This window comes from Camelina sativa, chromosome 4, assembly GCF_000633955.1.
Source record: "Camelina sativa cultivar DH55 chromosome 4, Cs, whole genome shotgun sequence".
Lineage (NCBI taxonomy): Eukaryota > Viridiplantae > Streptophyta > Magnoliopsida > Brassicales > Brassicaceae > Camelina > Camelina sativa.
The window spans coordinates 16,769,768-16,781,688 of NC_025688.1; the positions used below are offsets into that span (position 1 = coordinate 16,769,768).

Below are 11,921 nucleotides of genomic sequence, written 5' to 3' on the forward strand. Positions count from 1 at the left end.
GAGAGACAAGAGAAAAACAAAAAAAAGGTGAAAAACGAATTGGTCAACCACTAACGCCGTTATAGGTTTAACACTTTCTTATTGCATGAATTATTATCCAATTAGACGACAAAAAAAAAATTAATATCCAATTATTGATTTACAGAAATTTAAAAAACGTACACTAGACATATAAATCCAATAAATGTGTGATTTCTTATAGGCCAAAAAAAAAAAAATCAGAACTCCCTAAAGTTAAACCAAAAGAAACAAAGCATATTTTCATCGAATTACTTTACTTGTCGTCTTAAAATTTCTCTCACACATATATTGGACAATTTACATTTTACAAAACTACTACTGTACTTGAATTGAAGCTATTTTAAATTGGAAGAAATGGTATATAATTAGCATTAATTGATTAATGGAATCCTATACTCAATGAGAAAATTTTATTAACAGAACAATCATTACATTACTTAAATCAAATGAAATTAAAATAAGTGAAATTAAACAGCACGACAAGATCCCAAGAAAAAGCAAAAAAAAAAAACAAAAAAAAACAGAAAAACTCATCAGACTAGTAAAGAGAAGTATCAGCAAGGTCTCGTCCTTTTGGTCGCACGTCTGAATCACCATCATCATCATCATCAAAGACCTCTCTTTGTTCCCGTGACAGATCCTTCTTAACCAAAATACTTCACCGACCCATTTCCTTTTATTTCACCCAATTCTACTCCTGGCCGGTTCCGTAATTACGTTCCCAGGTTCGACTTTCTTCTCCGGACAATCTGAATATATCAAAATTTGGTGTTTTCTTCAGACATTGCTTACTCCAGAGCAAGCTAAGCTATTTAAGACTCTTCATTACATGTCGGAGACTTCGGCTCCGGCTGGTCTTTCAGGTGAGAGAGATCCTCTCTCTTAATTTTTTTGTTCTATTTGGGATCTGGTATCAGAAATTATGCTTAGTTTTTGCTAATTAAGTAGCTGAATTGACGAACATAGCATTAGTTTGATTTTTTTCCTTATGTTGAAGCCAAATCTGTTACATTGGAAATTTTTTGTAATCTCCCAATAGAGTAATTAGCTTGCATTAGGCCAAAACAAGTCTACTTTGCTTACTTGGATCACTTTCTTTATTTGCTATGTAACTTGGAAATGCATACTTATGTTTTCTTTGTTTTTGNCTCCCAATATAGTAATTAGCTTGCGTTAGGCCAAACCAAGTCTACTTTGCTTACTTGGATCACTTTGTTTATTTGTTAATGTAACTTGGAAATGGATACTTATGTTTTCTTTTTGTGTGTGTGTGTGTGTGTTGAATCTACTACATAGGTTGTGTGTTGTGGAGATAGGATCTTGGAACAAAGATGAGGATGATGAAGAACAAACACAACAAGAAACCAACGTCTTTGCGTTGTTCACCTTTCACTTTAGTCTCAGCAGTTGTGGGATGTGTTTTCATGATTCACCTAACCATGTTATATTACAGCAGAAGATATAGTGTAGTAGATCCTGAAGTCTCACCTCAGCTACTACTAATCCACCATCCCATTGTCCGTGAGCTCGAACGTGTTGAAGAAGAAAATATTCATATGCCGCCTCCGAGGAAACGTTCTCCTCGAGCTATCAAACGTAAACCGAAGAGACCAACCACTTTAGTAGAAGAGTTCCTCGACGAGAATTCTCAGATTCGGCATCTGTTCTTCCCCGATATGAGATCCGCTTTTGGTCCTACCAAGGGTGAGGATAATGATACATCGCATTACTATTTCCCCGGGAGAATTTGGACTGATACTGAAGGGAATCCGATTCAAGCACACGGCGGCGGCATTTTGTATGATGATGTATCTAAGGTTTATTATTGGTATGGTGAATATAAAGATGGACCAACTTATCTTTCTCACAAGAAAGGAGCCGCTAGAGTAAGTTTACTCACTTTCTTGCTTTTGTTTTCTTGAGTAATGTATTAATCTTGGAATGTGAAAACAGTTTCTCTTGGATTTGTTTTCAGGTTGATATAATCGGTGTTGGATGCTACTCATCGAAAGACTTATGGACATGGAAAAACGAAGGCGTTGTATTAGCAGCCGAAGAAACAGACGAGACACATGACTTACACATATCCAACGTCCTCGAACGGCCTAAAGTGATCTACAATTCAAACACCGGTAAATACGTGATGTGGATGCATATAGACGATGCAAACTACACTAAAGCTTCAGTTGGTGTAGCCATTAGCGACAACCCAACAGGCCCATTCGAATACTTGTACAGCAAATCGCCACACGGGTTCGACAGTAGAGACATGACCGTATTCAAAGATGATGATAACATCGCATACTTGATATACTCATCGGAAGACAACAGCGTACTGCACATCGGTCCTCTAACCGAGAATTACCTCGATGTGAAGCCGGTAATGAAGAGAATCATGGTTGGACAACACAGAGAAGCTCCTGCTATCTTTAAACACCAAAACACTTACTACATGATCACTTCTGGTTGTACTGGATGGGCACCAAACGAAGCATTGGCTCATGCTGCTGAGTCTATAATGGGTCCATGGGAGACATTAGGGAATCCTTGTGTTGGCGGGAACAATATATTCCGGTCAACGACGTTTTTCGCGCAGAGCACGTTCGTGATTCCGTTACCAGGTGTTCCTGGTGTGTTTATATTTATGGCTGATAGGTGGAATCCTGCAGATTTGAGGGATTCGAGATATTTGTGGTTACCGTTGATAATTGGTGGACCGGCTGATCGGCCTCTTGAGTATAATTTCGGGTTTCCTATGTGGTCGAGAGTTTCTGTATATTGGCATAGACAATGGCGTTTGCCTTCAGCTACAGAGAAGAAGATTGCTTAGGACAAAAAAGGACTTTTTTCACTTTGTTCTTTTGGTCTGTTGTGTTGCTGCTGCTCATTGTCATTGTTATTGTTGTTGTTGTTGTTGTTGTGCTGCTCTGTTTTCATTTACAGGTTTAGAAAGAGAGAGAGGTTATAGGCCATTGTGAATACAGATCACTTTGAGGATATAGTGTATGATGAGTTCTGTTACATTTACTATTAGGACACAGTTTCTGTTACATGTTCTGTTACATAACATCTTCTCCTATGATCCGACCCGGATCCGGAAAATTTTAATTTTGTTCTTTTAAAAATTAAACCCGACCCGAACCTGGAAAAGGGTTTTTTTACCTATTTTAAAATTAGGTCACCCGCAATAAACCCTTGTCGACGTTTCAGTTACCGGTGATTTCGTAGTTCGCCGTCAGAAGGAGAGAACTAAGTGGAGAGATTTCACGGAGGCGTTGTTGTTAAGAATGGCTGATCGAGAGAGAAGTGGAGGATATAGCAGCAGCGAAGAGGAAGATCCCAAGTGGAAAGCTGCAATCAATTCGATAGCCACAACCACCGTTTACGGCGCCTCCGCCGCCAAACCCGCAGCTACTCAGACACGTGAAAACGGAGATTTTCGTCTCAAACCTAAAAAGCTAACACATGGGCAGATCAAGGTTAGTCATTACACTTTTGTTAATGGTTAATGTAATTTATCTTCTGCAAAGTTGAAAATTTGACAGGAGTTTTGGTCTATTGGGTTCTAATTGCAATAACTTGTTGATTGAGTTATTGTGACCTGAGAGTTGATTTTGTATGTGAGTGAGTATTTTGGGTGTTCGTGGTGTTTTCTATCTCTAGTCTTTGTTCATTGCTGGTTAGGTATTGTTTTATCGAGTTGATTATTGTTGCTGATTAAGGTAAGCTTGAAAACAGGTGAAGAACCTTTTGAATGAGATGGTTGAGAAGAGTTTAGACTTTGTGGAAGATCCTGTCAATGTTTCTGAGGATAACCCAGAGAATGACTGTGGAGTTCGGTTATTTAAGCGGTGTGCAACTGGCATAATCTTTGATCATGTAGGTTAGTCATCAACGCTCGCTCTCTTCGAGATTCCATATGTGAATCTTGAATCCGTTGAGAAACCTATATTTTCATGATTTTCTTGTTAACCAGATGAGATTAAAGGACCCAAAAAGAAGCCTAATTTACGCCCTAACAGAGAAGTTGAAGGATACTCTAAAGAGGTTGTTAATCCCGTTTTTTACTTCAAGCACTGTTTTGTTTTGAGCTGATTATGCAGCTGTCAAAGCTAATAATGTCTTTATGTTTTATGTGGTTACCGCAGTTTAAGAAACGAATAAAATCAATTGCTGTTGATGGGTCGGATATTCTAACTTCTGCTGTGGAAACGGCTAAGAAAGCTTCAGCTAGATTAGAGGCGGAAGAAGCGGCAGCAAAAGCTAAAGCGAAGAAAGAAGAAGAGAGAATCGCAGAATTGAAGAAAGAAAGAGGAGAACAATGGTTACCTTCTGTTGCACGGATAATGAAAAAGGAAATGAAGGTAAGTTATACATAACTTCTCATATTTGTGTTTCATTCTCGTCTTAGTTAGTAACACATCGACTTAACAAATCTTGCTATATATATGCAGCGTGAAAAATATGCGAGATATTAGTCTGCAATGTCGTGAAGATCCATCGAGCTTTCTTCTTTTGAACTTATTATCATTAGTTTTGGAGTCTCATTAATCAAAGAAGAAACATAGAATCATTCACTTCTTGGCTACAAAACTTTTAGTGAAAGAAGTGTTACGAATTTTTTTGTCATGTAGAGAAGAGAGAGATTATTTGTTCTTGATGTAGTGAGAGTGAAGTTCTTCAGAGATGTTGTCATTATCATCATCTTCTTTGATCCAGACGAAATCTTCTAACCCATCATAAATCTCCTCTACTGCATATGCATTTTTCTTGGCTCCTTGTTTGTTGGATGTAGTAGAGAAAGCATTCTTTATTCCTTTGATCAGTCTTTTTCTAAGACTTTTCTGCGGTTGTTGTTGATGCGGAGATGCTCTTCTTCGTTGGAACGTCGTGCTCAGGTTTGAAACCGATCCTCTCTCGCCTCTATGCGTCTTGTTTACGTTACTCGGTTGTTGTACGCAATGGAAACTCGCTGATCGAGCAGAATCCATCACGCTTCTTGACCTCGACTCGACGATGATCCGTTCAGATTTCTGCTTCTCTGATTCTTTCGATAAGAATCTCTTCATTGCGTCGAGCTCTTTCTCCAAGCTCTCGATCCTCGAGCTCGTTGAATTCATTGCAGCTCTGAGCCGACAGTTTTGCCTCGCTGCCGTGTCTCGCTGCAGAAGCGAACCGAGCGTCACGGATGAGTCTCTCGCGTCTGCAATCTCTCGGTGTCTGCCTCCAACAGGAGGAGCAGTAGAGGCTACCGCAGCAGCAGCCATGATCGAGTGGCGCGTGTTGAGCTGCTCTTGCAGCATCGCCCTTACGATAAACCTCAGGGGCATTTTCGGGTTTTGAACAGAGTGGAGTAGTAACGGCGGCGAGAGTTTGTCACAGTCTATCGAATTACATATCCGAATCTTCTCTTCCTCCGTTATCTCTCCGTCATGTTCCTACAAAATTTTCGATCCAATCAGTAGATGACACGTAACTTAAATCAGTTTAAGATTCGTTTAAATGACGAAACTACCCTTTACCTTAACATAAGCATCAACGATTCTGTAGAGCAAGTCGTGACGCGGGAACCGCTGCTGCACGGCGTCGGCGACGACGCTAAAATCGCCGGCGGGAAGTCTAACGGCTTCCTCGAGAAACTCGTTAACGCAGTCACCGTATCCGATTTCCGTCAAAGCTTCGACGCATCGTCCGACCAAAAACGCCGTCGTTTCGGACTCCGGAAGCTGGAGAAGACACGAGCGGAGAACGATTTGAATGTAATCAACGTTGACGAAGACGACTCGTCGGAGATAAGACTCAGTCAAGTTCCTTAGACTCTCTCTTCCTCCGCCGTCTCCTCCTCCAGCTCCCGTTGTCATATGAAGAAGCTCGACGGCGACTCTCACCGAAACGACATTGAACGGCGTTAATTCAATGTAAGCGCCGTAACAGAAACCGGCAACTAACGAGAACGTTTCAGCCGTTATGTTTAACGGCGGTGAGAGAGTTAATTCTTTAACGCCCGTTAGGTGGCGTTTTAAATAGCCACTCCTTGTTGACAGAGGATCCTATGGGATAACAATAATAAAAATAAAAACATCACATAACCTCCCAATAAAAACCAAACCTCTTTGCCTATTTGCAATAAATGTGTACATCTTGTAAAATTTGTAACAAATATACAATTAAAAATACCATAAAATCGTTGAATTTTTAAGATGTAAAAATGAAAAATATGTTCAAAAGAAAGTTTGAAAAAAATGTGTAACCTTGTGAAGATGGAACCTTGTGCCTCCCACATTTACGAACACATCAGGTTTTGAGTTATTAGCCAACGACCTGAATAAAAAAATATATATAAGTTGTAGCTAATATATTATTTAACACCCAAAGAAAAAAAAAAGAGAATTTACAATGTGGTAAAGATTGGTAATTTACTAAAGAGGAAAATTACCATTTATGGACTCTAGAATCAAGCTCCATGGAAGGAGAAGAAGAGAGATTGATACGTCGTTGATGATGATGAGGAGAAAGAGACAAAGATGATGAAGGAGAAGAGAAAGAAGAATTAGAGTGGTCGTCGACGTAATCTTCTTCTTCATAGATCGTATCTACAAACCCTAAGTTTGTCCATCGCTTCATTGTCTTTTTTTTTTTCAGAGAGAGGGGAAAAAAGAATGAGAATATATGGCGTGATATCTTCTTAAGAAGAAGAAGATTCGAAATCGCCGGTTAGGTTTTTGAGAAAGTAAAGAAGAGAAGGAAACATTTGAACAGTGAATAAGGCAATAAATGTGAGAGCAATATGGGAAATAAATGGATTTGTTGTGATCGTTATTATATGCGTGAAAGTCTTTAAATGCGTTTTTTCCTTTTTCTTACACCATATCAATAACCCTTCTTACTATCATATAAAGATGGACCACGTCCACATGTATCACAAATGTACATTGGTTTGGTTCTAACATTCAAATTTTTTCACGAGATTTAAATTATAGGTTTCAATTAGCTTAAATTGTTGTGTATATATAGTAGTACTACTCATTAAGTTTGATTGGTCTTTTTCTTACTTGTCGTTTGCAGTGATAACCATGGATTTTTTATATCAATTATTTCGTACAACCCATCCTTAAGGAGATTAGTTTGATCGGCCAATTGCTTATTTGATCTTTTCATCCAACCTAAGTGTGAGAATCGAAGTTCTCTCTTCTATCTCCGTAGAGTTACTGAGTGGGAGTGCTTATCACCGACCGTTCTAGTTCCGAACTAAATAATAGAGTAAAGATTGCAATTGCGAAATGAAAGTAATATGTTATTGTCAAGTAATAGTTTTTCGACCCCCCGTACAACCATCTTTCGACTCCTACTTATACTTATAAACAATAATTAATTTTCCCATTAAATCCCGCACATTTCGCGTTATTTATTGTAATTGATTAGGGGAATCTTTGACCGTCTCCTGAGCTCCGAACTGTCCTCTACCGCTCTTCACCTCGTCTGGTTCTCCCCGTTTAATGATTAATGGGCTAGTTTCGCCTATAACTCCGGCCAATGTTCCCAAAGAATTGGGCCATGATCCAATTCCCGAAGCGAGTGATCGCGGTACCTAACACTAAGCTAGTTCTTCATATATCCTTTAGCACTCCTTCCGTATAGAAATTTTAGGAATCTTTGGATGTAAAACATCTTTTTTCTTCTGGTAAATATGTTTTTCAATAACCCGGACATACCTCTGAAAGTTTTGGAGATCTTAAATTTCGAACACTAGCAATTACAAAAAAAAAACTAAAAAATATATTACAACTATTCAATTTTGCTTTCTGGTCCAAAGGAAAAAATGAATTTTTTGGTCTGGAACTTCTTTTATCAATAACTGAATTTTATATAAAAGTCATAGTTTTCTTTTTTCTTGTTGTGTATAGGAACTTCTCTATAACTTTGTGAAATTAACAAAGATATAAGCTACATATGGTATTTCATAAATCATCCAAGCATTATGTTTTTGTTTCTCTTCTTTTCACCAAACTCTAAATTGCATGATATAAAAAGCTTCTCTAAATTGCATGATACAACAAGTAATAATAACATGAGAGTTACCAACCATATATATAACCCATGGAATCGCTTTGTTTTATCCTCTTCCGTTAAACTGTTTGCTTGTTATATTTGTCGTTTGTAGTGAAAATAACCATGGATTGTTTATAGTATCAATTAATTCTTATATGTTTAGGAACTTCTCTATAACTTTATGAAATCAATACATATATATATAGTATTTCATAAATCATCCAAGCTTTATGTTTTTTATTTCTCTTCTTTTCACCAAAATCTAAATTGCATGATTATAAAAGCTTCTCTAAATTGCATGAGGATACCACTAGTCAATAATAACATGAGAGTTACTACCAATCGCTTTGGTTTATGATTATCCTCTTCCGTTAAACTTGATTGCATCTAATAAAAAGACTAAATTATATTTTAAATCATAGGAGAACTTATTGTGGGCCAAAACTGTAGTTTATATAAACTCAGGCAAAAATATTAAAACTCTTAAACAGGCCCAAGCCCATTATAAAAGAAAGCCCTAATTCCCAGCTAAACCTAGTTCGGTTACAGACTATATAAGCTTTGTTAACACTCTTCGTCTCTTCCTCATTCACTCGGGAAAAAAACCCTAGAAAGAGAGAGAGAGACTCAAAAACCTCCCCCGGCGGCGAAAATGAAGTACAACCCACGAGTGACCTCATCCCGCAGGAAGAACAGGAAGGCGCATTTCACAGCCTCATCAAGCGAGAGGCGTGTGATAATGAGCTCTCCTCTGTCAACCGAGCTCCGTCAGAAGTACAACGTCAGATCCATGCCGATCCGCAAAGACGACGAGGTTCAGATCGTTCGTGGTACCTACAAGGGACGTGAGGGCAAAGTTGTCCAGGTGTACCGTCGCAAATGGGTGATTCACATCGAGAGGATTACAAGGGAGAAGGTGAATGGAACAACGGTGAACGTTGGGATTCAGCCGTCGAAGGTGGTGATTTCGAAGCTTCGTCTTGATAAGGATAGGAAATCTCTTTTGGAGAGGAAGGCTAAGGGACGTGCCGCTGCTGATAAGGAGAAGGGTACCAAGTTTACTTCTGAGGATGTTATGCAGAACGTTGATTAAGTAAGACAAAAAAAGATTCGAACTTTTTTCCAAAAAGGTTTCGTCTTTTAGTTTATTATTATCAGTCGCTTCTTTATGTTAAGTTTTGTTTCTGGAATGTTTCTTTATGTTGTTGGACATGAGAAGACATGTTTTGATTTTCAATGTTTGAAGTTTGATTATGGAGTTTGTCTCTTTTGTCCCATTTTTGATGCGTAGATTTGTTTGTTTGGTTGAGGTTTTGATGAATGTGGGTTGAGATTTATGTGGAAGCTATGTTGTTCACTATACTGGACTGTTCTTTGATGAATGTGACTAGGTTAGCTGGTGGTTTGACGATTGCTTGTTGAATTGCGTAGCTTAGCTTAGCTTATTCTAGATTTGGTGTTATTGTTTTAGGTTTGCTAGTATAAACATTTGAAGTTCCATTTTCGATTGTGGTTTTCATTTGTAAATGACATGTTTGTGTGGTTAAAAAGACAAATCAATTCGTCTCTTGCGCACCATTTCCAAAAATCTTGGTTCGTTGCTTCATAACAAATGATGGTTTTCATTTGTTAATTTCGGATTGGCGCAACTTTGAAATCCTTTCATTTCTTTGTATCACTTCTTCCAAAACCTTTATGTCCTCTAGTAGTACTAGTAAGTAAGCCGAACAAAAACATCTCTCAAAAATCAAATCTTGTGAACATTTTATCCACTGAAGAGTTTTGATTTTAAAGCGCATACCGCTTATTATCATTTCTCCCCCTGGTTTGGTTCTCATTCTTCTAGTAACATGGTTTCATTCTATTCTATTTAGTCTTTGATAGATTCTAGTTTTCACAAATTCTGTGAACACACTAGATTTTGTTTCTTGTAACCAAACTAAAAAAAAAAAGCACTCAAAAACGACAACAAAGTCAAGTGTGGCATTTCGAGAGAAAAAGGGTAATGTTCCATTGTTAAACCAAAGGTCATATTGTTATGTGTAGCTCTTCAAGGTTTAAGTGCAAGCGAGAGACCGAACCTTGGGTATTTGTCTAATGTCTTAAGGTCGATATCACCTGAGATAGTCACTATCGATTTCGGAGGACCTCATGTTGCTGGAGAGCTCCAAGCTTACCGTTACTGTTTAGCTTAGCTTTCACATTCGTCAAGTGATCAACCGCATACAATCCACCAACAGTTACTGTGTTCTCGTTCGTTGAGATTTTCCTGAATATCTCTCCAACTGCTGAGCTTCTCTTTGACTCATCTAGGTGATAAAGATAAGAAGCTTTGATCGAATCAACTTTATCTCCCCTGAAAGGTTTCCAAGAAAAGATTCAATATATTAAACAAATTAACAGCTCAGTAGAACTTTGATCAATAAGAGCTTTCTTAGTCTTACAGTATTTTGGAAGCACATTGATCCGGCTTTGTGACACTAATTCCGACGTTGTACTTTGTGAAAGTTCGAGATGTGGTGTCATATCCAGCTTCAGCGCCAAATGAGATAGTTGGTGAGCCTAGCGTGGCTGTTACATCAATTAGGAGGGTTTTGTTGTAAAGCCTCAGCGGCTGTAACTGTTGCATGATCATGGAAGTATTGGACCTCCAGCTGTAAATTGTAGTTGAGTTTGAATTGAGATGGCTGAAGAAAACCATTTGATCCAATATCAGTTAAAAAGAAAATTGTTGTAAAAACCTTGCTCGAGTTGTAATCAGGCACTTTGAAGGAAGCAATGGCTTTTGTGGATGGGAGGATCTCAGTGAACGTGATGGTTGTCAGGATCTGTCCCAAGTGAAAGAAGAGGTGGAAAACATGGTTTTACTTACTTTCAAAAACAAAGTTGTTGAGTGGATCATATTAGAGACTATACTATACATTAGAATCAGTGTCGATTTTGACGTCGAACGAAGCGTTTCTGTACTTATATTGTGTGGCAATATTAGCAGCATGTATTACTCCATTCTTCATACTTCAGAGCAGTGGAAGTAAGAGCCTATATCATAGAACAGCAGAAAGATAAAGATCAATAGATCGCAACCATTTTAGTATTAGTTCCATTCTATAAGATCCTTGTGCTTCTGAAGCCACAAATGTAAAATTCCAAGAAGCATGTTGTTAGCTAGCAATTCATCAGCCTGTGTTAAAGCTAACTGCAAAACAGATGACAGAAGTACACGCCAATTACTCTCAGTCTCAGGAGCAGGATCAAAAGATACAAACCAGATTGAGTTATAATTTCACTCAATAACCATATACTAGTAAGCTAATTTCATCCTAAACTTGCCCTGTCTCTCAGAAATGCTCAGTGATTCATTCACTCGCTGGCCAAAACATAAGCTACGAATTCATAAGAGGGAAAACAGATTATCTACTACGAAGAACACGATTCAGATAACACAAAACGTAGACACATTGTGAATTTCGGGGGGACTTACTTACAACGCCGGAGATACTGTTAGTGGAGATACTGAATTTCTGATCGGTGTTGTAATCTCTCGTCAACTGATCTTAACACGCACACACAAAGAAGAAAACACACAAGATTCAGCTTACGAGAAACATCAAAAACTTCGACATTAACGCAGCGTCTCACTACATGGGGACATCTACAAGAAATCAAAACTAGTGGAGATGAATAAAAAGAGACAGAGACGTGGGAGTAAGTTTTTTAAAGCAGATAAAATAACTATTAAATAGAACAATTAGTTACTGTGTAGCAACAAAGGTTTCGTGGTGTAGTTGGTTATCACGTCAGTCTAACACACTGAAGGTCTCCGGTTCGAACCCGGGCGAAGCCATTTTTTT

At 38.3% G+C, this 11,921-nt stretch overlaps 4 protein-coding genes, 1 non-coding gene and 1 pseudogene across 5 annotated transcripts; 4 read left to right on the forward strand and 2 right to left on the reverse strand.

Moving 5' to 3' along the window:
- On the forward strand, positions 515–3,051 carry LOC104780814. Its single transcript, XM_010505354.2, has 3 exons — positions 515–884; positions 1,318–1,907; positions 1,997–3,051. The coding sequence occupies exons 2-3, from the start codon at positions 1,353–1,355 to the stop codon at positions 2,849–2,851; spliced, it is 1,410 nt and encodes a 469-aa protein (XP_010503656.1). The 5' UTR covers positions 515–884; positions 1,318–1,352; the 3' UTR covers positions 2,852–3,051.
- Positions 3,161–4,564, forward strand: LOC104780816. Its single transcript, XM_010505355.2, has 5 exons — positions 3,161–3,500; positions 3,760–3,904; positions 3,998–4,068; positions 4,170–4,385; positions 4,476–4,564. Exons 1-5 carry the CDS (start codon positions 3,309–3,311, stop codon positions 4,497–4,499), a joined length of 648 nt encoding a protein of 215 aa, XP_010503657.1. The 5' UTR covers positions 3,161–3,308; the 3' UTR covers positions 4,500–4,564.
- On the reverse strand, positions 4,640–6,860 carry LOC104780817 (BTB/POZ domain-containing protein At3g49900-like). The gene is made up of 4 exons (XM_010505356.2): positions 6,458–6,860; positions 6,273–6,342; positions 5,544–6,071; positions 4,640–5,459 (listed from the first exon to the last, which is right to left on the reverse strand). The coding sequence occupies exons 1-4, from the start codon at positions 6,643–6,645 to the stop codon at positions 4,668–4,670; spliced, it is 1,578 nt and encodes a 525-aa protein (XP_010503658.1). The 5' UTR covers positions 6,646–6,860; the 3' UTR covers positions 4,640–4,667.
- Positions 8,636–9,335, forward strand: LOC104780818 (60S ribosomal protein L26-1). The gene has a single exon (XM_010505357.2). It carries the CDS (start codon positions 8,723–8,725, stop codon positions 9,161–9,163), a length of 441 nt encoding a protein of 146 aa, XP_010503659.1. The 5' UTR covers positions 8,636–8,722; the 3' UTR covers positions 9,164–9,335.
- LOC104780819 lies at positions 10,004–10,730 on the reverse strand (annotated as a pseudogene).
- TRNAV-AAC lies at positions 11,841–11,914 on the forward strand. Its single transcript has one exon. It is a non-coding gene; the product is annotated as a tRNA-Val (tRNA).

Excerpts from the sequence above, each read along its gene's own strand:
- LOC104780814 (XM_010505354.2), top strand. The coding sequence starts at position 1,353 with ATGAGGATGATGAAGAACAAACACAACAAGAAACCAACGTCTTTGCGT. Across the intron at positions 1,908-1,996 it reads ACAAGAAAGGAGCCGCTAGA|GTTGATATAATCGGTGTTGG; the intron begins GTAAGTTTACTC and ends ATTTGTTTTCAG.
- LOC104780816 (XM_010505355.2), top strand. The coding sequence starts at position 3,309 with ATGGCTGATCGAGAGAGAAGTGGAGGATATAGCAGCAGCGAAGAGGAA. Across the intron at positions 3,501-3,759 it reads TAACACATGGGCAGATCAAG|GTGAAGAACCTTTTGAATGA; the intron begins GTTAGTCATTAC and ends GCTTGAAAACAG. Across the intron at positions 4,069-4,169 it reads TTGAAGGATACTCTAAAGAG|TTTAAGAAACGAATAAAATC; the intron begins GTTGTTAATCCC and ends TGGTTACCGCAG.
- LOC104780817 (XM_010505356.2), bottom strand. The coding sequence starts at position 6,645 with ATGAAGCGATGGACAAACTTAGGGTTTGTAGATACGATCTATGAAGAA. Across the intron at positions 6,343-6,457 it reads GATTCTAGAGTCCATAAATG|GTCGTTGGCTAATAACTCAA; the intron begins GTAATTTTCCTC and ends TTTTTTATTCAG. Across the intron at positions 5,460-5,543 it reads TCGTTGATGCTTATGTTAAG|GAACATGACGGAGAGATAAC; the intron begins GTAAAGGGTAGT and ends AAAATTTTGTAG.
- LOC104780818 (XM_010505357.2), top strand. The coding sequence starts at position 8,723 with ATGAAGTACAACCCACGAGTGACCTCATCCCGCAGGAAGAACAGGAAG.